Raw genomic sequence first — 25,856 nt, forward strand, 5'->3', positions numbered from 1 at the left:
CCGGCGGCCGCTCGCCTGCCTCTTCCCTCCTCTGCGCTTCTCTCCTCCCGGGACAGGAATAACGGGATACAGGGAGCTCTAATCATACGGAGGCAAGTTGAGCCCCCACAATGCGCGGGGCCAGCAGAGATTGCAGTGGAGAATCAGCAGCATAGGCGCACACACACACAAACACAAAATGAAGATTGGATTACAACAACAGTAATTTTATTCGCAGCTGCGCGCTTGTGAAGTGCTAAAACGGAGGATTTCATTCATAATTTTCTTTTTTCGGAAACGGTGGGAATTATTCATTGCCAGAGATTCTGTGATTTTTTTTTCCTTGTCTTTCCCTCTCCTGTTGTGCAGTGTTAGTGAGAGTGATCACCATCAGAGGCTGCATGGTTTTTCACGGGAGAGTGTGGACTGTTGCAATGTCATCTCACACCACTGTTTTGGAGCTCTGTGGAAGGGAGATGCTGTAAGTACTTTGTTATTTCTCTCTCTGTATGTGTGCGTTTTCTCTGACGATCCTTCTCCGTTGATCCGCGGGCGCCGCACAAGCGTCCCTTATCCCAAAGTGCGGCACCACGCCATAGAGAGCACAGCTGTCCGTAAAATACGATCAAGTTGGATTTAAAAGGCGGATGGCAGGCAGCATAAGACGTGTGAAAAAGAGGGAAATTAAGCTCTTTTCTCACGGCTCTGACGTTAAGTGCTAATTTCCTCTTAATTCATAATGCTGGCGCAGTGAGTGGAGCGCAGGCAGCCACAGTCACCATCCACTCACACTTCCACATTTAAGATGAAAGTACACTTAGAATATAGATATGTCAAAAAGGGGTGGCATATTGTCTAATTTGTAGTTTCTTTTGCACCAGTTACACATCACTAACATAGAGAATCATGTTTTATCCGAAATAGATTACATTAACTGACAGGCTAAATAAAGCCCATTTAGGTGATTTAATTCTTAGGCTGAAGAACACATTGCGGGATTTTGGTCGTGCCTCTGCTTGGCACAACTTCCAGCAGCTCTTCTCCATCCCATATCAGGACGAACGATGTGCTTTGCACTGGAGAGATCTCCAAGAAAACGCCTCTCGTTTTATAAGTTGTAGTTTAATTTCGAGGACAGACATTGCGACTGTTCTCTGCTGATTCATGACATAAAGTGAACACAAGCCCCGAAAAGAGAGATGGGGAGGGGAAAGAAAATCTGTGTGTAATGAGCGCCTTGGCCAGGAGTGGAGGAGGCAGAACCACGTTGTGCCAGTGGGGGTCGCACTTGCATTGTCTTGGCTTCATTGAACCTAATAGGGAGATCCAAATAAATTTACATCCACCCTCCCATCCCCGATCTCCTCTCCTCTCTCCTGTGCTCGGGATTCAGTCACGTTGAAGCGCAGTGGTCCTGTCACAGAAAAGCTCTCCTTCTCTTTTCTCCCTTTGTCTATAAGAAGGCGTCAGCCTCTGCCCATAGAAGACCAATCTATATTTTCACAACACCAAAAGAGGGGGAAAAATATATTAACCAAGACCTCTTCCCATATACGTTCAGGGCTTCCACTCTTTCCACTGAAACAGAAAGACAGTGTTCTTATATCCTTTTACTCTGTGCTTATTATACCGATCAGCAAGAGTGTGGATGTATGTGCTTGCTGGTGTTTTTGTGCAACAAAAGACACATGCACGCAAAAGAGTTACAAAGTAACACCGCTGTAATCTTTTTTCTGCCAGTTTTGAAGCCTACCATAGTGAGAAGGGTGTGGAGAGAAATAAAGAGAGTGAGATTTTAAGTGCGATCTAGAAAGATAGGTGTCATTGATTTTTAATGTGACCTACATAAAGATGTCAGCACTATAAGCAGGGCATAAATCGAAAGAGATTCGAAACAGGAAACATCTGAAAACAGTAAGGGGTTAAAATTCAAGTTAAAAGTGATTTCTCCGGCAAAGCAACATAGCTAAACTATGTTTCACATTAATCAATGTTGTCCATGGTCGAAAAATTCTGAAATTACTTCTGACTCTGGCCTTCAGAGGTAACCTCTGGGAAAATATTCTTTTGCTGTTGGGCAAAGACAGAAAGCCCACATGACTCAGATCTTTGTATTTTACCTTAAAGCACGAAAGACAGATACCAGCTAACATAACAAGCATATAAAGCAAGTGTAGGAACATATAACATGCTCTCCTTATCTTCACTGACAGACTCTAGTGTTCTAATATAGGATTCCTGTTGTCTAATAAAATATAAAGTGACTGATATGTAATGAATGAAAAGAACAGAATATAACCAAGAGAGGAGTATATAGGCTGATCTATATGTAGGTGTGTATTGGGCATCAGGTGCAGAGAGAGGACATTTGACACTGTTCACATCCTTCATAGGAGAAAATACAAGTGACATCACCATTTTCCTTGCCATTCCCTCTTGTTTCTCTTGTCTCTTTCACACACACACACACATTCACTCAGACACTCAGTGGGTTTGTTATAAGGTAAAGAGGTATGTGCAGTGGGCAGACAACATGCTGAAGCCTGAGTGGTAACAGACGATTACTTCCACTGGGCTTCTCATGGGCGCTCATGCACATGTCAGGGCACATGGAGCAGATGGCTGGGGCCTGAGAGTGCGACTGAATGAGGGAATCGCTGGGAGAAAATTCTGTGACGGGGAGAAGAATGTCAGGTATAATTTGTGTGTTTCATGGGTAAAAGAGCACTCAAGCAAAGCTGAGGGAACTCAACTTTACAAGAAAGGATTAACGTTAAGAGTTAAACACAGAGGTGTTTCTCTACTTTAAGTTCAGGGTAATGGCATTGCCCTGTTTGAATTTTGAATTCAGCTCAAACCGAAACCACCACAGAGGACATGGCTGCTTTCATCGCTCTGACCGCGGAACAATCTTCAATTAGACAACTTTTTCCAGACAATTTTAATCTGTTTTCTGCAGCTTTTTAAAAGCTGCATGTAGTGTTATTGGAGATACTTTGATGAAAATGGCACCGTATAGAGCCAGGACATTTTGACATATTGGCCTTGACTCCTGTGCTTCAGAGATATATAGGTATGAACAGCTATAATTCTAACGTCCTTGGGTGGCACTTTCTTGAAAATGGTTAGAATACTGTAAATTGCACAGACTCAGGAGCATTTTCGAAAAGTGTTATCATGAAGCGCAGTTCACAGATTCCATAAATTCAAGTTAAAACTTGTGGAAACAAGATCCTGAAAAGCTGCTGTACTCTCTGGACTTGACCTCAATGAAGATGAACTGAGGGACACTGTCAAATTATCATTACTGATATTGTTATCATTAGTTATTATCACACTAGCAAGCATGCTTCTGTGTCTTCTTTTTTTTTTTGTGCTGCTGGCATCAAACTCTGACATTTTCTAATTTTCAATAATTGCTCTATGTCATCTCCATATTATTATTTTTTTCCATTTAGATAAGGTTTAAAATTGTAAGTTGTTGCATTCTGTTTGCAGCATCACAATTTTGATGAGAATTTTGGAGAATGATTGAAAATACTCGAAAAGAGGGGATGAAATTATAAGTTTCGTTATTTGATTCACACAAGCCAGAGTTGCCTTTGGTTGACGTATTGAACGGCTTGTGCAGCAGAGGTTTTTCTTGCACAGTTAGAAAAAAAAGCAGATGCTGAGGAAGAGGGAAGAGAAAAATGTTCTTGCAGTATTATGGCAATTTGAAAAAGAAATATAAGCCTGCATTGTTTGATAAGCTCAGTCACCAAAAGTGACAAAACAGCAGCAAGCAACAACTTTGTAAATGTCTTATATCTAAATGTTCTTCCAATCTCCACACATGGTTACTTCATTTGCAAAGGCAAGCGGACCCATAACTTTAGCAGCACATTGTTATTCATACAATTTGACTTGGTGGTCTTCAAATGAAAAAAAATCTAATTTCATATCGAAATTTTTCAGATAGAATGGGACAGAAGAGTACAGAACCTGAAGAAACAAATTAGTTGGGCGAGATTTGAATGGAGATGGATGGAAACGGTGGCGTGGAGCAGACAGAAATGGGGAAACAAGTTGTTTCAGAATCAAATGATGTTTTTAATCATTCTTTCTATAACTTGGCATACATGGTGAGACAAATATGGACTGGGATGATGAGGGAAAACAATGGAAAAACAAGGATGTGAGGAATGGTGGAAAAAGCTTGAACTCCCCGGCTATTCAAAACGATGGGCAAGTCACAAAGGATGAAGGAAAAGTGAAGACATGTGATGGGGAGGATTTATTTGGTTTGAGGGTGTAAAGATTTAAAAATCTCCACGGTAACACAGACAGAGACCATGGAGGAGTGTGAAATTTCAAATAATAGAAAAAATGACTTATGCAAACATCATAAGCCATTGCAGCACAGAAGAAAATGGTTGACGGTGAATAAACGTTTGAAGGATGAAAGCAGTATAAAGGATGAAAGGCATGATGGACAGATAAGGGAATAGATGGCAGGGTGATGAATGAACGTAGCGTAATGAAGGAGCCAGTGTGGGCCGAAAAAAAACGACAGAATCAAAGATCTACAAACAGGAGAATATGCACAGTCCACTCACACGCACATCATCTGGGATGTGGCATAGTAGAATATACACTTATCATCCTCAGTGTCAACCATTCTGACCCCAACTCTATAAATAAATCATATCCATAGAGTATATACAGTCTGTTAATCTAATTTTAATGCAGTTTGGGAGGATAACAGGAAGAACAAATGTGACTGCAGTGGTAAATATAATCATTTTAATCATCATGTAAAGAGAATGCAGCTGAATTATTGATGCATGTGAAGTTTAGTTGTGTGTGAAATGGAAATGCGGGCTTAGTGACGGCGAAGCAGTGTGGGAATCGTGGCAATAATGTAGCAAGAGATTTTTCACTGCTTCAGTGGCAAAGAGAAAAAGAGAAGAATTAACCTCATAAAATGTTTCTTATTCACTGATGCTTGTGAATTATCCCTCCAAGACCAGATATTCATATGTACAGGCACAAAGTGCTTGTTTTTGTTATTTATGTTCAGTAGAAAATTTGAGTCTATGTGTGTTTGTGTTGCCAGTAGTATGGATGTGACTGCCAAACATCATTTATTATTGTGGTGCCAAGGAACGGTAGCCTCGGTGTGACGACAAACTACCCAATACGCTTTGGCATGTTCTCTCTCTTATCCTTTGTATCTCTCCCCTCATATAACGCTTTTTTCCCCCCTCTCCGCATTGCTGTTACTTATTCTCTCTGATTATTATCCCCAGATTTTCTCCAGTTCCCAAAATATCCCTGCAGTGCCGCAGAGTTGAGACAACTAAAAGAAGACAAAAAAAACCCCACATTATTTTGTTTTTCAGTTTTTGCACGCCATCAGTGGAGCCAAAAAATAATCTTGTCAGCAATGGACTAAATACACCAAATACATGCTCGCTTGACCTTTTAAACTTTTTGGTTTTGCAAGCACCAACACTGTAGTTCACGGGAGTAAAAGCTGTGTGTGCAACTTCTCAGAGCATTATGAAATGCCCTCGTAGCTTTTCATAATACCTAATTCATTAATGACACATGAAAGAAGTAACTGATTTCATGTGTGCAATATGTTTACATAACATATGGAAGGATCTATCTAGATCTATCTAGTATCCAAAGTATGTCTTGCTAAGCTCCTGTGTGTCTACACTGTTTAGGCTGTGTGGGCTTTATATGTCATCTGGAAGCTCACACCCAACAATGTTTGATGGGCCTGCTGATGCTGTGATAGTAAAATGTAATACACCAATCAGCCACAGCATTACTATAAAACCTCTGAGGTGAAGTGATCAAGATTGATCATCTCATTACAATGCAATGTTCAGCTGGGGAACTTCATGTGTTTATGCGGAGGTTATTTTGACCTGTACCACATTGTTGTGGACCCACAACACCAATAAGCCCGCAGCAGTGGCTGTAATACACCTTAATGAAAGTGGCTTCCCCTAATATACATCCTATTTGACCCCAAAACAAAAAGAAGAAAAACAGCTTAAACACGGGCCTATGGTGTCTACCAGGCTTACTACTTTCCAAGATCCCCATCTGATCATAATGCACGAGAAGAAGCGCAATCTTTTCAATCGAATTGAAATTTATCATTGAAATTATCAATACCCTTGCATAAATTATATCCTTGCAGTATAAAGGGATTATAAATAATATAGAAAAAAACAGGTTAGATAAAAAAAACCTGGAAAAACATTTAACTCAGCTGACAACCCATTGGAAAGCTGAGGTATCGCAGAGACAGAGCCAGGGTTGAAGTCTTCAGAGATCACCATAAAAAGCATTGGGTTGTTTGTAATGACGTAATGATGTAATGATGTTACCCAGAAAGTCAGAAAGTCACAGCCAACAGTTAAATATCCAAGTGCAGATATGCTCCTTCTCAGTTATATGTCCAGTAATACATTATCTGGTGTTGAGAAGTGCTGCAAAGCCTCACCCTTTATTCTTACGACTCCATCTGCAGTCTCTGTCTGCCCGTACAGTCTGAGAGTCTGTTTCTAAAGCCAAGCTTTTTGAAACACATGATTCCACATTCCAGCTATTCCCGCTGCGTCCTCGTCACCACTCCAAGCTGTGTACTGCTCAGCCACTTTATTTGCTCGTGATTTTATGTTTACGCAATGATTGAAGGATGAATGGTTTCAACTTCCTCTTTTCTGTCGGATCTACAGCGCCTCCTCTTCGACTTTTCTGGATTTGGGGCCATCTGGACATTATTTGGGCTTTAGAAAGCTCAATCAGCTACTCCCACATTTAAACAACTTTCCTGTTTGCATGGTTGTGCATCATAAAAGATGTTAAAAATGATCAGAACTACTGAAGCAGAAATCCCTTCAGCAGCACTGCATCCAAACCAGGGTAGAAAAATGTTTCAATTATTAACGTTTTCACGGAAATAACCTCAGTTGAAAACCCCAACGAGATTAAAAGAAGGACACAATATTACTAGAGCTACTGCAACATGCCTGTTTCCATGTCCATGGGTCAGATTACCCAAAAGAGAATCTTGATAATATGAGGCAGGTGTTCTTAATGATGTGGCTGATTGATGAGGTCAGTGAGGTATCTTCTCATGGGCGAGTTAATGGTTGAATTTATGTATCTCTGGTTTGGAAAATACTCGCTGACCACCATTATTAAGGACCGTGTTTATGTTCTCTCTCTGTCTGTGAACTGGAAAAACATGAAAGTCAAGAGGGATGGAGATGATCCCTTGACACGATGTATATAATATGTTGTTAATTCCTGCAATTCAAATAAATCCCAGTTCTTCACAATGAAATTATTTCACAAGTTGTCAGTGCAAGCCTCCACGTAATCTTACAGCTTTTTTGGTGAAGGAATGTGACGACCTCTTGACAGAGACACTAAGAATCCATTAAGCATTATAGCTCTCTCTGCAATGAATGGACTGAAATATGGATGATTCATCTCTCAATCTAACCGTGGTTTGGCTGGGGGGACAAGCAGTCCTTTGCTTATTTAAAAAAAAAAAAAAACACAGGATGACATAGTGAGCCCACATGCATTACTCAGCTCATATAAAGCCTTCCACTGCAGTCTCGATTGTATTTGAGAATCCCAAAGTATGACAAATCCTAGCCCACAGAAAATGATATAAAAAATCATCATCATATGTTGAATTTCCCAATGCTGACATTTTTTTTCTGTTTTTGCCCATCTTTGGGCACGCAGGGTTGAACAATCATTGAAATACATGCAAAGTTGTGACAAGCACTGGGAATTGAGTAGAAAAGGTTCAAATGGCCTCTGGACAGAGTTTTCATGTAATTTCTTTTTAACCTTTTGACATTTTTGGGTAAGAAAACAGAACTACAAAAGAAATCCCTCTGTTCTACTGCCTGCACTTCTTTTTGCATTACTTACATGTACATGTTGGGGTATTGGTATGATTTTTATAAAGATGTCACTTCTGAGTAGAAATGCTGTGTAAATGAGACAAGTTTCTTATGAACTCAGTACTTACGCGTATGCGACCTCCCACAGAGTCATGATAAATGATAGCTCGTGTGAATCAGTCACGCACCAATAGGCTTTGCACAGACGCAAAAAACATACGGTTCTGTCAGTCAATCCATAAATCGTCAACAAGGGCACAATTTGTGACCATATGTTTCATGCCCATATGAATTTCCTCACGCTCTGTTGTTCAGCACACCTGCTCATATGTCTTACAACATATGATGATGTCTCATGCTCTCTGAGCACCACGTTTGTTAAGGCCAGTGAGTGTTCTCTCTTTGGAGAGATTGGGTGTTGAGATGATGTCATCATTTTGCTTTTTCTGTTTATTGGTGCAGTGTATCCACTGTATCGTCATACCTGTAACTGCTCACATCAACAGTCCACCATTCACCTGTGAACAAGTTCTTACACATGCACACACATGCATTTGCGTCAGCCGTGGAACTCAATCTTCATACCTCTTTCTCCCTGTCTCTCTCCTGGGAAGGCAGTGCTTCTTCGGAGACACAAAATCTGACATCCATCTGTTATTCACGACAACTCCTAATTTATACAATATTAGCCTCTTCTGTTAGGCCTTTATGCATGTGGTCTCCCACTGAACTTACCATAGGTAGACAAACTAATCTTTGTGTGTATCATGATAATTAGATCATTTCAACCAGCTCACATACCCAGGGCATCAAATTGTGCCATGCAAAGTGTCCTTTGGCATTGGTGCTGTGACTCACTGGTCACAGTAACCCAGTACTTATACTTGATGCCTTGAGCAAGCATCACTTTATTAATGAGCTGCAAAGTCATTATTAGAAGGTAGATAAGAGAACAGAAGAAAAGAGTCAAGGGGCTGTTCATAGATCCCAGGCTCCACACCTCTCAACACAGCTCTTTCTACACTATGTTGCATTCAAGAGGCAGAATTGAGCATCCCTTTTCAGTCCCTTGTAAAAATAATTCTGTTTCACTTTTTTGGTTAGGGCACCAAAACTGGTTTGATGCTGTGCACAAAACTCTTCTCCACATTTGAAATGCTAGTTATACAGAGCGGTTTATGAAGCGAACTAAACCCTGCTCGTACCTGTGAGGTTCTATCCAACAACAGCAATCTCCTGAGCAAAATGCTAACATTAGTTTCCAAACATGGTCTTAAGTACAATGCTAATATAGCAGTATTTAGCAGGTCAGTATTAGCATTTTCCAGCAGCACTAAACACAAAACCGTGGATGACTGAGAAACTAAAAGACTAACATCATTAGTCCTTGAGCAACGCTGGTAACATCGTCAAAATAATAATAGAGTACTCGCTGGAAACATTTAGGACATAATCTTGAACTAATGGAACCACATTTCACGCTGTTTGTCATGTGTCACATGTGAAATCCCTTTGATAGCTTAGTCTAAATTATGTGTCAATCTTTACTGAAAGCTGAGAGGGAAGTTATTACACTTGGATACTGAATAAATGTCTACATGCCTCTACTGAATAGCACAGCTTGTTTCTGAATCATCTGATCCCAGCAGTCGTGACCAAAGTATACACTTGTTAGTCATGTTCTCTTTCTCACACCCTATTGCAACTTCCTCCCAAGGACATCTCCCTCCCCACAAGGTTTATGAGTTTGATAAACATACTGAAGAGAAATTGAATTTAGAAAAAAAAAAGAAGCTATTTGAGTGTGTGGGCTAAAAGAGCTGCACATTAACAATTTATCTCATCTGCTTTTTCTCTCCATCATCTTTCTACTCTTCTCTGCCCAATCTTCTTCACTCTTTGATTTGTCTTCATCTGCGCTGTTTTCCATCATCCTCTATCCATGCAGGGGATGAAGTGGTTTCGCAGTATGTCCCTCAGCACCAAAAGGAGTAAGAGGAGGAGCAGAGGGAGCAGCAGTTCTAGCAGTGGAGGAAATAGTGTGCTGTTCTCCTTGGCCCTCCTGTTGGTGGTGACCATGATGGCTGACCCTGCAGCAGCTCAAAAGCAGAGAACTGGCGGTGGTTCGGAAAAAGTGCCAGTCCTGAACATTGCGGTGATCCTGGGACGCACACGCTACATCTCAGACCGGGACATCCGGGCTCTGTGGAGCAAAGAGGATCCAATCGACGTCAATGTGGTCACACTGCTGGTCAACGAGACTGACCCGAAAAGCATCATCACCCACATGTGCGACCTGATGTCAGGGACCAAGATCCACGGAGTGGTGTTCGGGGACGGCACTGACCAAGAGGCCATCGCCCAGATTTTGGATTTTATTTCCTCGCAGACGCTCATACCCATCCTGGGCATTCATGGAGGGTCGTCCATGATCATGGCTGATAAGGTATGGGGGATTAACAGGATGCATGACAGTGAGGATGGGCAAGGTGATGGATGGAAGAATGCATGGCTATGGAGATGTTTGTGATAAATCAATGTAGTTGTGCAATGCAAGGCAGGGTCTAATGGGTGAATGGATGAATAAGGAATAATTGTTGTATTGTCTTTGTTGGAGTCATTTGCCAAAGCGTCTGGCTTTTGTTCTTCAACTGTTGTTAGGCGTCTGTAAAATCTTACTGACTGAGGACAGGAGTGACACTGGCAGTTAGCTGTACCTTAAAAACATGAGTTTACTTGAGAAGATACAGAGAGGACCCAAGCAGGTGCTGGCAGACAGACATGATGTGGAGGAAGGATGAGGTAAGTATCTGCAGAAAAGTGTTGGAGGCTTTAGAAGTATTTGAAAAGCAGGAGGAGAACAGGAAAGGGTGAAGAAGAAGATTTGTGACTCGAGAAAAAAAGAGAGAGGACAGAAAGAAGGATTCACGAAAGGAGTGGGTGTTGTGGTTGTCTGACTAACTCTGGCTGTGTGGTCCAATGGGCTGTAATATAAGAAATCTCCATTCATTGTGCAAGATTCTCCCAGACAAGGTGCAAGAGGCCTGATTGGTTGCCTCATTTAAACAGGCAATGCTTCCCCTGCCTGCCAATCACTCTCAACCTTGAATGGGAATAAATCAGCAGCGCATGATTGTGTGGATTCATTTGTCAGTGATGAGCTCATGGAATTCATCACATTCACAATGGAGCTATACTTAAATGTGTTATTTGCCTAGAAGATCAAAGACAGCTTAACAGCTGTGATGGGTATATAATGTGACTTTACTTAGGTAAAATCATTCTCATTGATAACAAATTTGAGGAAAAGGTGCTCAGATGAAAGTAAAAAGTAGGGCAGTTCAAATGTACATAAGTAAGAGATATAATGTTATATATCTATTATAGAACTCCTTTAGGGTACAAAATAATGCATTACCATATGAGTACAACCTGTGCTGAAGCAGAACATCATCCAGGTATAACACCATCGCCATTGTTTCTTGCCCGATTCAGACAGAAAAGAGGACATAACCACTCACATAACCATGTGAGTGCTCATTTGGAGGGAGAAACAAATACAATGTCTTCATCGATGACATCATTGTTGTGCTGTATTATATACACTTATTGTGTTTGCTGTACTTCCCACAAACTGCCAACCTCAGCTGAATATATCTGTATCCCTCGCTTCCTCTGATGTTTTGTTCATGAACATATTGTACAGTTGGACACATCTGGAACATGTGTGGCTTTATACAGCTGGGATTGACTGAGAGTGACACATCATGACGCTAAGCTCTCAGAGGCACACAGACAGCAGCTACTCCTCTCTCCCTGTTGGTTCTCCGATCTTTAGTGCCTTTTTCATGTGATTTTTCCCCGTAATGACTAATGGAAACAACAAGGTTGAAAAAATGCTCAAATATACGAAGAATTATTACTGATGTTTACAGCAAGTACTGAAAACTAAAAGGTGACTTTGTTACTGTTATCCTTAGTGTACGAGCCCGAAAAGCATTAGCAATGCAGCATATAACATTTTGCTATGTTAATGTGTCATTGTCCATTGAGTTGTTGTAAATTACCTTGCTGGAAAACAAATCAACCAATTATGACTTTAAGTTATTGCTAATGTTCTCTTCATTACCACAATACTTCCTCCAAATCCCCCCTCCCCTCTAACTTAAAGGCTCAGGTGGGTTTTATCCTGCCACTTACCTGATGATACATTTTGTTTCTGTAAACCCTCATCTTTCCTCAGCATTTTTTTGTTAAAAAAAAAACAAAAAACTCAACTATAGCTTCAGTTAGACTAGAAAAGTAAGATTCTGCCTCCTATTTAATGCCAAGTGCTCCTGCAGATTTCCTATCAATCCTGAGCCTGTGTTCCATGGGAAATCGCATAGAGGTTTGGACTTTCCGAGATTTATCTTGTTTGTTTAAAGTAAATACACAAATACTTTAAAGTTACCGTGGTAATGGTTTATTGATCCTGTAATGGTACATGTGGCGCCTTTCTATGAGAAAGCAGAAGAGGGAAGGGCAGAAAGAGATAAGTTGAAGTAAAGAGGGCAGAGGAGAAAGGAGGAGTTGGGTGTTATAGAGAAGGTGGACAGGGGCAGCAGAGAGATGAAGGGGTGAGAGATAATCCCTCATCTTGACCAGAGGGGATGCCGAGTGGAAGGGGATTACTGAATGTACTGATTGGCACTTTCTCTCCACCTATTTCAGGAGCACACACACAGTGGTTTTCCAACACTTCTGAGGATATTACATTGACTTGCGTTTGTTTTCTGGAGAGCCACACAAACCCTAACCATAACCAGCACCTACCTGACTCCTACCTTGACCTTAGGCCCACAATACCCTCAAGGATTTAGTCATTTAATAACTTTGCTACCTTCTGTGTTTTCTCTCACAATTTTCTTTAGATCTCAATACGATGATGCAACCTCAGTTCCCCCTTATACTGAATGCTGTTCAGAATGCAGTCCTTTAGTCTATTAGAGCTGGGGTTGGATAGGATGGAATAGGACATGATGCATTGCTTTTAATAGTTGGTTTTAATGTTTCCACAGGCTTTCGCATTTGCATTCTGCAAAGCATTTAGTGCTATCATCTATGTATGACTATAAATAAAGTCTGCTTGATTTATTGGTTGATTACACTAATCTTGTGCCAATTATACATATCAAAAGTGAATTATTTAGGGTTGGAGAGTTGTTTTTTGTCCTTAAAAAGAAGAAGGCTCCCCACACAGCAATGATAGCTTCTTGACAGCAAAGTTGTTTACTCTCCAAGATCATGTTAATGGAAAAATTCACCATTTGTCTGTCTTTGTTTTGCCTCACACCTTTTTTTTTCACCCAAAAGCTTACAGGCTTCCCATGCTTTGTGCAGATGTATCTTATCTCTCAGCACAATTGTGCCAAAAACAGTACAAGCAGCTGGTGGCTATTGTAACTGAGGAGGCAGACTATGCAAAATGCAGGTGTGTGCACAATCTACTTCTTATAAGTGCATCCTGCAACAAAATAAAAAAATATTGAGCTTTAAATCAGATTACAACAGATCCTGAGTAATGTTCAAAGCAATACTTGCACAATGCTGACCCGCAGACTCAACTCCAGTATCACCTGTCAAACAATTTAGGGCATTACCGACCTCCCTTGGCAGCACATCAGATATCATAGAGTGATAATCACCCACTAATAACTTGAGCTAAAACACATAGAATCAAAATGAATAACGCTTTATTTTCTGCATATAAAAAATATAGAATATTTTCCTCTGAAATTTTAGAAGAGGCTATGCCTCCTCTGCTTTGTACAACATCAAGGTTAAGATGCAAAGTATGTTTTTATTTAACAGAATCTTACTGAAAAAACAGAAGGTACAGCTTAATCGTGGCCACTGCTTCACGTTCAAAAATGTGAGCCTATATTCTTTTTCTAGTCCCCATGGGCTTGCAAAAAAAGCCACACACAGTGAGAACCACTTTGCAGTGTCTGGTTTCTAGTAGATTATTTGACATTTAATTGCAAATTCAGGCCTGAGGTTTGTTCATGATAGAGATGTGTAACCATAACTTTGTCACTTACCAGTCTGCATACATTTTATTTCTTTGTACATACTGATTATGGACTGCAGAACGTATTATATGATCAAAGTTCTCGAGTCAGTCAAATATTCTCAATTAGTAGGGTAATACCTGGCAGGGTTAAGTATGTTAATTATATCCACTTCAGAACAACATTTGTTTTTTCCATACCAAACATGGATTAGGAGTCTTCCAATGGGTTCTGTGATGCATCCTCTCCTCTTAACATTTTCATAAAGCTGTTTCTCGTCCTTTAAAGATTTATGTAACTCCTCACCCTCTGTGGTTAAATGTTTATACGGTTACCCTGTGCAGTAGCGGAGTCTCGTTCCACCTTGTTCCGTGGAGATTTTCCCTAATCCTCATGTGAAGTATGAGGAGAAGCTCGCCTCCAATGATTATGCCTTGTAAGACCCTTGGTGTGTTTGTCTATTCTTGATTACACCTTCCTACTTGTGCGTGCATAGACTTGTGTGAAATTTCCCTACGCATGTATGCTTTGGTGCCTTTGGATGCATTTAGCTCGGTGTGGGTATGTGTGTGCATTTCTATGCATGTCACTTGGAGGATAAATCTCTTGGTGCTGATGACTTCCAGTCAAAACCATTTCCATGTCAACTTCTCGAGAACTCTATCTGGGAGCTTCCCCGTGAAAAAAAAAAAAGTATACATGCCTCATGTAATCTCTCTCTTTTTCTTTTTTTTTGCTCTCCTCCTCTGCTCTCTCCACCCCTCTCTGTCTTTCATTCTTGCTTGTTAATTAGATAGATGTTGTCGTATCTCCTTGTGTTTACCCCTCCCCTACATCTCCCAGTCTTTCTTGAATAATGCACACTTTCCTGTATTGAAAGGAATACATTATTGATTAGGGAAAGAATTATCTTTCCTTGCTGCAGTCTAAGCAATTCAGCTTGAAGGTGGTACCATCCAACTCCTTGTTTAGTTTATTCCTCTTTTTTGTGTGTTCTTTTGAAGCTTCTCTAATTGATTTACTTATTAATTGTGTGGGTGGATGTCAGGATTAGCCAGATGATTGGCCATGTGTAATTCTCATGCTAAATGGTTATCGACTTGCTCAAAGGTCAGGAGTAGCGACTTGATCGTGTTTGTCACGAAGCCCTAAAGCTGTGTATTGCAAGCCTTGCCTGCTCTAAGTCAGAGCTGCCTGTTGACACGTCCACTCTGATTTATCTTCTGCTGCTGCAGCTGTTTTCTCAGGCTGTCAGTTCCCCCTTTTTTTAAAGTATGCGTCATGTAACAGCAGCAGTGACAAATATCCATCTCTGCTTCGTCTCTTAAAGAAAAACAAAAATCCCGGATGTAACAAATAAAATCCTTGCACTGAGGGTCGCAGACATGCTTACACTGATCTCCCTTTGAAATTGATTTCCAGAATGACGTGAAAAGTGGCACTTCATTAACATAGGCTTTAGCTGTTAATTACTGAGCAACTAAAACAAATTAATGAATATTTTGGTTGATGACTAATAGAGCATTTATATTCTTTCTGTATTCAGAGCTCTACATGTTGCTGTGCTAGGCTTCTTTACCATAGTGCAATAAAAGGGAAAAATTAATGCGACCAAGAAGCCTAAGTAAGCTGCATCCTTGTCAAAGCCAGCTATTGATCTGTCCAGTGGTGATCCGGTTCGGGCTCTGTTGTTTGAGCTTTTCTTTTTTCAGAACCAATCCACAATATTTTTGTGGAAACATCAAATTTAGCTGTTGCCAGTGCTGGTCGATGGGCAGTACGGTGTCTTTTCTACAACACGAGCACCTCTCACAGCTTCCACACAGCTCAGTCAGTGCCAGAGAGAAGCAGCAGCAGCAACACCTGATTGTCCGTGCCTTCTGTCACTCAGAAGGATTCTGTGCACTTTGTGTGAGGAAAAAAAAAGACACTTTTTCTGTCACTTCTAACTAAATTTCCGAGTGATCACCGTGTAGTGAGGTTTAGCCGAAATCAATCACAGGGGTCCACCCGTCTCAGCACGCAAACACAGAAAATTCACCGAAATTTACACAGGTTTATGACAAGATATGCCAAAAAAAACTGTTCATTTTTCATCTAAATTGATCATATCTAAGTTACCCCGACCTGTAACAGCATGCTTACACAATGTGAAGTGTCAGTGACTCGCATCAGGTAATAACAGGGTCCCCTGCCACTCAAGCCCACCCCCAACCTCCTGGCCCTGATTGGTAGAGGCTGCGCTCCATGGTTTTTAGAAGCCCTCCATCTGCAACTGTTGCTCAGTGTTTCCATGCAAGTAGTTAAACCATGACACACAGTGTACCCTCACTGAGTGCATTTATGTAATCTATGGACCCATAATGATGAATTCTATTTGTCGATCATTCCCAGGATAATGAGGGCCACCCATGTTAGAGTGATATTCTTTGCATAGCTGCAAACCTGGCAGCTGCTGGCTGAAATTCTTCTTTTTTCCCAATTCTACTATCAAATAACCACACACACACCTGATATAAATGTCATCATTAATGTAGTAGATTTGTGGGTGTGGTGCTACTGTGATCAAAGGACATTATTCATCCATCCCTGTTGTCTCCCCTCAGGCGGTCTAATTACACAGACACACACCCACACACACACACTCACGAGCTCTGTGATGTTTGTTGCTGCTTGCTTATGTCAAACAGCAAATCAGACTGGAAGGGAGGGAAACACAGAGAGAGCCTGAGAGAGCGGATAACTTTTCTACAATATCATTTATGAGTTTGTCCAATTACTGTGAGGAGACATTTGTTTTTGTTTGGTCTAAATAACAAAGTCATTTAACTAGAGCATCTTCAGCCTGCTAAACCACAGGGCCCACTGCTCTGTCACACACCTCCACGCAGATAATATTCAAGTTCGCTTGTGTGCACTCAACTAGGCTTTAGGCTATAAATGTGTCTGTTTATGTGCACGCGCTATATCAATATTTTTCGGTCCAAAGGTAATTTGTTTTGTGTCTCTATAATAGGCTAGAGTTGGGGGAAGAGCACAATAATGACATCACTGGGGTGTTGTCACATATCCTCTTACATCGGTAACACTGTCCTCGGTGCGATTCCCATGGTAACTCATTGCTTGTTATGCTCACTTTGTTCTGCAGTCTTAGATTATAGAGTGTTTGTGCATAAATGTGTAAGTATGTGACTGTAAACCCAAAAGCACTTAAGCTTGAGCATGTGTGTGCACCTACTTCATGTCTGTATGTGTGCACGATTCCAATAGCTAGATGCAGCTGTCCTGAAGATGAGAAATGGCCTCTCACTTCTCAAAGGGAATCGATTTGGATGAATATGTGGGACTAGAGGAAATAGAGCTGTTATCTGAGACTATGACTATATTTCCCTCCTTTCTTCACCTCCCTTCTCTGTCTGGCCCTCCCTAATGACGTGTATTAGAGGTTTGTTTTTGCTCTGCATAGTTTTAGCTTTGCTGTTGATATAAAGTTCTTCTTCTCCTTTCATCTCGTAGCAGAGCATTGGCTTAGCTCCAGAAATAGTGGGAGTTTATGCAGATTCCAGCAACACGTGTGCACCAATGAATACAATGAATGCACACACTAAGTTGCAAAGGAAATGTACAGGTATGGTCAAATTAAGGTTTTGGTAAACACAATCCAAAACATCTTTTCCTCTCTAAATTTAATCCACAAATGTGTATGGATAGAAGGACTAACACTATGTGATGGTGAAACAGAACATAAATTGATTTTGATTAAATACTCATGTAGACATTTACTTTAGTCTTTAATCTTCTTACGCACTTCATCTTCTGCATTTTATCCTTGTGCTGCTACTTACTCCTTTTTCTCACTGCTCTTTCCTTGAGTGAATCATTCTGTGAATCCCAATCTTTTTGTCAACATCCCTTTTGCCATGAGAGATTCTTTGCTAACAGCTGGTGACGTTCAGGAATCGATCAGGCTGCCTCATTTGCCATTATCCTTTATTCAAACAACTTGTTCGGAGGTGATGCCATTTTTGCAGCACTAATATTTCCATGCATGTAAGTTTTGTTGCTCTATAGTGTCATTACAAGGCTGGAAAAAACAAAAGCCTGGCTCACATCAGACTAATACTCTTGTATGCTTGTCTTTGCCTCTGTGTAACAGTGACTGTTTGACTAATGTGCGTGAGAATCTAGCTCTTCTGGATTTCTTGTCAATGTTTTTCAGCAGTGAATTGAATTACCGATCTGACTGCCATCATAAACCAACATCAAAAACCCTACATTAAATATAAAAATAATATAAATGTTGTCATCTCGGCCACTCTCTTCTGGGTGCTGCTAACCCCTGAAAAAAGACTAACTCTAGGAGGTGTGGGGTTGCTAGCACCTGAATTTTTGAAAACATGGATAGAGAATACATAACCCTTATGATTTTGTATAAATCCTCCCAGATTCGTTCTCTGTTTCAAAGTGAAGGCTGGTGTTGGCTGCTGGCAGGTGGAGATGTGGGCGGGGTCAGATTAGAATATTCATATAGCCCCATGCACTGAATGGGGAAGAAGTAGAGTCCTATTCTGAGCAATTTTGAAGACATTAGAGTTTTTCCCTGGTAGAAACTTTGAAATGAAGACTTTCAAGGTACACAGGTCCATTTTAGAGGACTTATAACTCCTGCACATGATATACTTCTACAATACAGTCGTGCCTGTGTCCGAATCTGTAAATAAGAGTGACAAAATTCTTTTTAAAAAGAACTGTATGCCCTACAGTTATGTGTTATGCTGAAAAAAAGAGACATCAGTTTATGTGCCACCACATTGAGAGTAATGACCTTAGCCTGGCCCCCTGCCATTGATATCAGCTTGAACCTAATTTTCAGATAACATTTGCAGTGAGAGACTCTGTGTCCTTTCATTCCTCAGTTTTCTGTTATGAACATCATCAGCACAGATAAGAAAAGAATAATCTCATTTTCAAGATGCTGAAATTGTGCATTTGAATCATCTGCCAAGAGCTTCACTGTAAGCATCGGTTTCTTATTAACTAGGAACATCATCCAGCAGAACTTGTCAGTCAGTTACAGTGGAGGGAGAGAGACGTTGCTGAGAGTGAGGGGTTGATTTTTCAGACTATATTATTACTATCTACTGTCACACTCATGAGACGCACATATGAATATATGTAAACCAACTTTTCCCTCAGGGACCCTGACATGATAGCTTATTTGTTGACAGAAAAATGTGTTTGTAACACTAAACACATCACTCTATTGATTTCATCCACCTCAACAATCAAACCGGGAATGTAGATTGACAGCTTGTTAAGAAGTCGACAAAGGTTTTCCGGCAGTGTCAGGTTTTACAAAGTTTCTGCCCTCACTTGCCTGCAGCTGCAACCCCCCCCCCCATTTTTAGGCTCCTTTTCATGTAATTTTGTGCTTTGCTTTGAGTATTGTAAGTGCATGGTTAAGTCTTTTCAATTTGAGACCATAATTGCATCTATAGTTAAAATAATATTGTGACAAAATACAAATCAAACATCAAACGCGCTTTCCCGACACTTTAACTGACAAAAGTTCAAAAATGGAAAGAGTAAATTGTATGTTTCTCAACCACTGTTTTATTCAATTAACAAGGTTATTTTAGATATGTTCCCATCTTACCTAGAAAGCCTTTTTCTTCAAAAAATTATTGAAAGTTATGGTCTTTGTTCCCTTGACTTATTGCCTCAATCAATTTCCAAAGGCTCCAGTGAACAGGAAGAAGGCAAGATTTAAATGTGATGCTCCCTCCTCTGGGGCTCAGGTGCAGAAACCCTTGAATATGAGGTGGCTGGTCTTGCTTAGTGAAATCAAAGAAATCCTTACTGACGAGGCAAGAAGGCAAGAAGTTCTGCAGATGCTGTGTCTGAATGTCCTTGCCATTATTCTTTTGTGAGTCCTGCTGAATTTGTTCTGTTGTTCTGTTTTATGTTTCTTAAGCTTTCGATGCTCTCATTCATTTCGAATTTGCATGCATTTTCATACAACCAAAAAGCTCTCTTTTGTTATAACTTGCTGCCAAGATGCCAGACTTTCTTGTAACCTTTTGATTTTTGTCCCAGCAATGGGATTCTCAAAGAAGTATTGGACAAATGGAGGACAAAAAAAAAAAGTGCAAGGTCTAAAATGATATTCACATCGGATAAACAGTATCTGAAAGTGAAAATCCTTCTATGGAAGGGTCGCTTTAAAGAGGCCATTCTCAAGGAAGGGAAACAGGGAGAAAAGGCTGAGGAATGCCAAATGATAAAGAACTGGACTGAAAGCCAGTGGAGGGATGAGTCCTCTGCAGTGCCTGGACCTCAACATGACTGAAGTAGCGTGGGATGATCTTGACAAAAGAAGAACTTTAGAATGGCCTTCAAGAAGCCCAGAGAACTATTCTTGATGACTATGTAAAGAAATTACATAAAAAGATTTATTTTGTGTGCCAGGATCCTTCTGGTTGAATAAAGGTTAAATAACCAGAATACAAAGGATAAGTATTTAATGAAGCCCCAGTTGTTAACAGTTTCTTACTAAGCTGGAGAGGCTTGTTTATACTCCATGAGTAGGAGAATCAGTCAGTGCTTACAAAGACACAATTGTCTCATATCTGCCGACACATTTATGATTCTGTGTCTCTCAGTATCTCTCTTCTTATGTTTTTTGGTGCAGTCAGTTCCCTCGGTTTGTTGCTGAAGGTGTTTTTTTTTTTAAAACCACGGTACGATATCTTTGAGCAGCTGTGGGATTTGATTTAGGTTCCACCCTGTTGGGAGGTCAGGCAACAGCCACTAACTTTGAGTTTGATCTAATTAGAAGAGAAACTAAAAACACTCCCACTCCTCAGACATCATCTTGATGTGAAAGAGTGGAAAATGGAGGAGAGACAGATGGCACATATTATGACAAAACTGCGTTAGAATGAATTAGGTGACTGTAAAATAGCTAAACAACTAAGAAAAGCAATTTCCATTTGGGAGCTACTGTATAACCACGCTGTTTTTAGACAAGGAGTATGATGCCCTATTTAAATAGTTTCATGCTGGAGTCTTTGCAGTGTGTGTAGTTTACTCTGTCAAAGTCAAAACGGGTCCTCCTGCATCTCTTCCTCTCATCTGCATTTCTCATCTTATCGTGAAATTTACCACCCCCCCCCCCCCCCCCCCCCTCCTGTCTGCTGTTAAATGTTTATAGAGTGTAACAGCAGATTTTCTCCCTTTGCGTCGAAAGGGGACGGCACTCATCATCTCTCAATCTAAACACCTATTCATGCACACATACATCCAAACACCACTTAAGAAAGCCATGTATGTCCGTCCTTTCCACCGCTCTTGAGTGTTTGATGAAGCTCTTCCTTACTTTTCGCCCATCTTTCACTTTTGCTCTATTTACCTCTGACTAAATGCACACACACACGTATTGTATGTGCAGTCATATATGTATATACATGTATATATATATATATATATATATGTGTGTATATACATGTGACACAGTCATGCAGAAACATTGTTGTCACATCACTCCACAGTGTATGCAGTGAACAGTCACATTAGAAGGGAGCTGACTTGCTTCTCTTGCCCTGTGTACAGTAGAACCTATCTGGCATTGCAACACAATTCTATTAAAATGGACGAGCCCCACTGTCAGTGTTCACATAGTGTAGCCTTGCCCAGCACTGCACCATGTTTGATGCAGTGAGCTGTGCTAAAAGACAGGGAACGTAGAGATGCAGGCAGTAAGAGTGACATGAATTAAATATCCCTTCGATGAACCTCTCCCTTGTTCCACTCGCCTCTCCATTATGATGGAAAGCCCCGTGGAGCATGAAGTCAACCTTAATTGTGTTGAAGTAGCGGGCTAGACAGGCACAAGTATGGACGGAGAGATGGATGGGTGTGTGGAGAAAAGGGACGACTTGTAAGAATGCCCCCGTGTGACGAACAGAGAACAAGCTGTGAGCCCCGTAGGGGCGGGGGTTCTCAGGAAAATGGCATTATTCATGTTTTATCAGCACACTTAGTTTATTTCTCTCGCTGCTGACGTCTCCGCTTCTTTCACAGTCTACATAATGTACCCCCAGCACTTTGCTCTTAAAACTTCAGTTCTAAAAACAAGGATGCTGCAATGCACCCATTAACATGAAAGACAACTTAAGAGGTCTTGTCGAGCCTGAAAAGAAACTTGAGTGTCTTCGTGTCTACTGACAGTCTACTGAGAGCTACATAGGCCTCACATCAGCAACACAGCAAACTTTCAACTCCCAAGATGTCAAAGTGGCAGAATATCTATTCTCCCCACTTATGCTTTGTATCCATCCTTTGGCTAGTTGTCATACCTCTTCTGCGTTAGAGATTTACATTGGAATTCTTATGTATGTAGGTGTAAAGCATGTTCTCTGTGTTGTACATGAAAATGGAATGGACATATATAGCTATAAGTTAGAGTGACATCTATGTGATGTGAAGAGGTTTTTTGTGTAGGTTCCAGTGGCGGCAAACACATCACTTTACATCTTTGTCTCACCTCTTTAAAAGCTTCAGCAAATGGAGACTTTTTGGGGAGAACTATTTCTGGTTTTCAGGTCCTTTTGCAAGCCATCTCAGCGCTCTCAGTTCTTTTAACCACATAGCCCCTAATATGTAGTCCTTAAAATGTCGTGTTGCATCATGTAACTGACACAGGGTGGCGAGCTCTCAGCTTTTGTGCTGTAGAGTTGTGGGAATCAGCTGACTTGGGAAGAGAATGGGGACGAGGAAGGAGTGACTCAACAGCTTTCTCCTTGAGAGAGCAACCGAGAGGAAGAGATGAAATGAGCACAAATGAGAGCGTTAGAGATAGAATAAGAAGCACCGAGCAAAACCTTAGCAAGGCTGAGGGGCTTTTAAAAAAGCTTGCTTTAATTAAGTTGATAGTATGGCTATTAGCGATAAGGATTTTGCTGAGAGAAGTCAGTGCGTATGCTATTAAGTCCCCCCCCCCCCTACTTTGTACTGTTATTACTGTATGCAAACTCTGTTAAAACCAGAACTGTGTGACCCTTCAATCCATCCATTAGGTACAGAGAACAACCAGGCCCCTGTGTTTGTAGTATGTGGCTTTTCTTTTTTCTTTTCCCTGATAAACTAAGCTATTTATCTATTACTGAACAAAAAAGACAGTCATCTTTTATTAAATGTAGTCTTTATCCTGCATTTTATAAACTGCTCCCTATATTTTTATAACCAGTTGATTAATTTATCTATCAGCTGTTAGGTGCTGTGAAAACACTTTGTTCAGATGTTTAAAGCTTAGTACGTCTGGCAGCTGCAGCTGGAAATTAGGTTTGTGAGAGCTGAGACTAAACTGAAGCAACACCAGTTTGGCCTGTGAGTCTAAAATAAAGAGCTGAGGGATGCTTAAAATGCTCCATTAAGCTGCAAGGAACTGCGGAATCAGGTGATAATTTGCCTTGGGATCTTTGCTATGAGCAACATTATATGTTAAGTCATCATTAAGTGATGAATATAACTTAAATCTGCCATTTTGAAATGTTCCTTATTCAGGTTCAGCACAATATCTTTACATCAATTAAATGTGCTGGGTTTTTCCTTGTCTTCCCTTCAGCTACAGCAATATTTTCCCATGTCTACCTCCTCCTCCTCTCCCTCTCTGTCTGTTTCTGTGTTATCCCTCTCTGCCCATCTTCTGCAGCTTTTGGTACTTTCTGGTCTTTTTTTGGCAGAACGGACAGGCAGCGAGACATGTGGGGAGGATTTAAAAATAGCCAGAAGAAGAGACAATGGATAAGGCGGGAATATGAACGGAGTGGGGGGGTGGAAAAAGGGAGGATTTCAGGGTCAACGTTGACAAATGGGTCTACAGAGTTAGCTGGGGCTCCGGGGAGCACTGACAGTTAGGTCAGTGTTCCCTAAGGGTAAAAGGGAAATGGGGTTTTTACCTGCAGACACATGAAAAGAGAGGATGGAAGGGAATAAAAAAAGAGAGAGACAGCGAGTCCAAAGTATTTGTGGCCAGTATGGGGTTTTAGCACCGCTATCCCATTTTATGTTATTTCCATCATGGTGCCTGAACAATTCCTTATATTGTGCCTTATGGGTTCTTTTCCTCTAACAGGCCATTATGGTGCTAATTCTACATCTGAAAATAGTTACAAAACTAAGTTGATATTAGGCCTCAAATATATATTCTTAAGGCCAAGACTGGTTTGACTGACATGCCTGGCAGCTGATGGAATTGACTGAAAAGCCATCATGGGTCAGGAAGCTCATTTACCACTGAACTTGTGGGATGGTTGTATTCAACCAAAGACAAACATTTTGTCATCATTCATTGGTGGAGTAAGCGGTATCAGTTTTATGGTTCACAATAATTGTCTGTTGTTGTATAGTTCAGTGGACCAAGGTGCCTCAAAGGATTATGTGATCCTGTAAATTTGAGTAAAAAAAATAATAAAATTTCTAAGGCACTTTCTAAGCAATATCAGCATCACACAGGTATGTTGGATGAACTAAACTGATCAAGAATGCCAAGCTTTTGTGGTGGATTTGACCCCCATTAACATCAACATTCAGATAGATTTGTTCCTGTTTAGCGCCCCAAATACATGCATGAACTTTCTTGCTCAACTTAGCAGTGAACCAACTTTTTGTCCTTAGAGTTAACTTGCTGCCATCCAAGTAAACCACCAATGTATGATAGCTCAGGTAAGCAGTCCTTGAGAGAAGTGATCCTTTATTCTCCTGCCTGCAGTAAGCCCACGCTCTTCCTGGCCGACCCTGGCTTTCTGAGATTGAATAGTGAAGCTCCTGAGCAAACCAAAAGAGACTGAGGTTTGTTATTAAAGGATTTGAACTAATCAAAATCGCAGCCCTTTCAATGGCTTGTTTCAGAGGGCTGATGAGGAGTCACGACGAGGGGGGCTTTTGCGTGTTTGCCTGCGCAGCTTTTGTGCATCGGTTCTAGCGTGTGGGTGCAACGTGATCAAGTGTTTTTGTAAGTCTGTGTGAGCGTGTGTGTTTGAAATGTTAGTTTAGTTCAACCTTGACAAGGAGGAGAGGGCACTGTTAGAGCGCACCTACTGAGAAATATGCCTTGACAGAAAGACAGAGCCACACACAGACACACACACACACACACATACACACAAAACACAAACACAAAGAGCAGAGACGGAAAATGATTTCACTGACAAAAGAATCTGCCTCTTACCTCACGCACAAACGCACACATACGATGGATGAACACACTTTTAAAACATCTTTTGCATCCATCTACCACTTTAACACGAGAGGGTAAATGATGCGTGAATGTATGCGCGAGTGTCTGGACCTGTGACTAATGAAAAGCGAAGTCCAGGTTTTTTCAGGCCACACACCCTGTTCGGTCATCTCCCATATACAGTGCACACAAAATGTTAAGCACACTTAGCTATTGATGAAGATTAAAAGCTCCCTCATTTAACTGTGGCCTACCCTGCAGTATACTGACTGTAATTTATGACTGTTTCCAAACACATAAAACATACACACATAAATGATGGCTTTGCAGCGCTGTCACTGCAGAGCGAGGCCATTTAGCATTCTACTCAGCGCATGCTTGTTTTGTGCATATGTGTGTGTGTGTGTGTGTTGCATAGGTTCAGCTACATTCACCCAATATATTTCTGCAATAGCAAGATTTCCCTCTAATAATCAATATTAGCACAGAAAAATGGTTTGATTAGAGCAGATATAAAATTAGATAAATGAACAGACATTTTAAAATACTCAACTGCATCAATTTAATTGCACGCTGCACTTTAACTTTGAGCACTTAGACAAAATGAAATGGCACAGCAGAAAATACATTTTTTTAAAGTTCATGGTGTGTTTTTTC

The 25,856-nt window shown here is 40.8% G+C and overlaps 1 protein-coding gene across 1 annotated transcript in view; it reads left to right on the plus strand.

The window, feature by feature from the left end:
- Positions 1 to 367: 367 nt before the first annotated feature.
- grin2aa (glutamate receptor, ionotropic, N-methyl D-aspartate 2A, a) overlaps positions 368 to 25,856 on the plus strand; it is a 132,404-nt gene continuing 106,915 nt past the window's right edge. Inside the window, exons 1-2 of the mRNA XM_072368139.1 lie at positions 368 to 460; positions 9,856 to 10,353. Of these exons, the coding sequence (XP_072224240.1) occupies positions 9,859 to 10,353 (495 nt within the window). The 5' untranslated portion in view covers positions 368 to 460; positions 9,856 to 9,858. The remainder of the gene's footprint in view (positions 461 to 9,855; positions 10,354 to 25,856) is intronic.

Source organism: Leuresthes tenuis, unplaced genomic scaffold (genome assembly GCF_036924035.1).
Source record: "Leuresthes tenuis unplaced genomic scaffold, fLeuTen1.0.hap1 SCAF_17, whole genome shotgun sequence".
In the NCBI taxonomy this organism is placed as follows: Eukaryota; Metazoa; Chordata; class Actinopteri; order Atheriniformes; family Atherinopsidae; genus Leuresthes; species Leuresthes tenuis.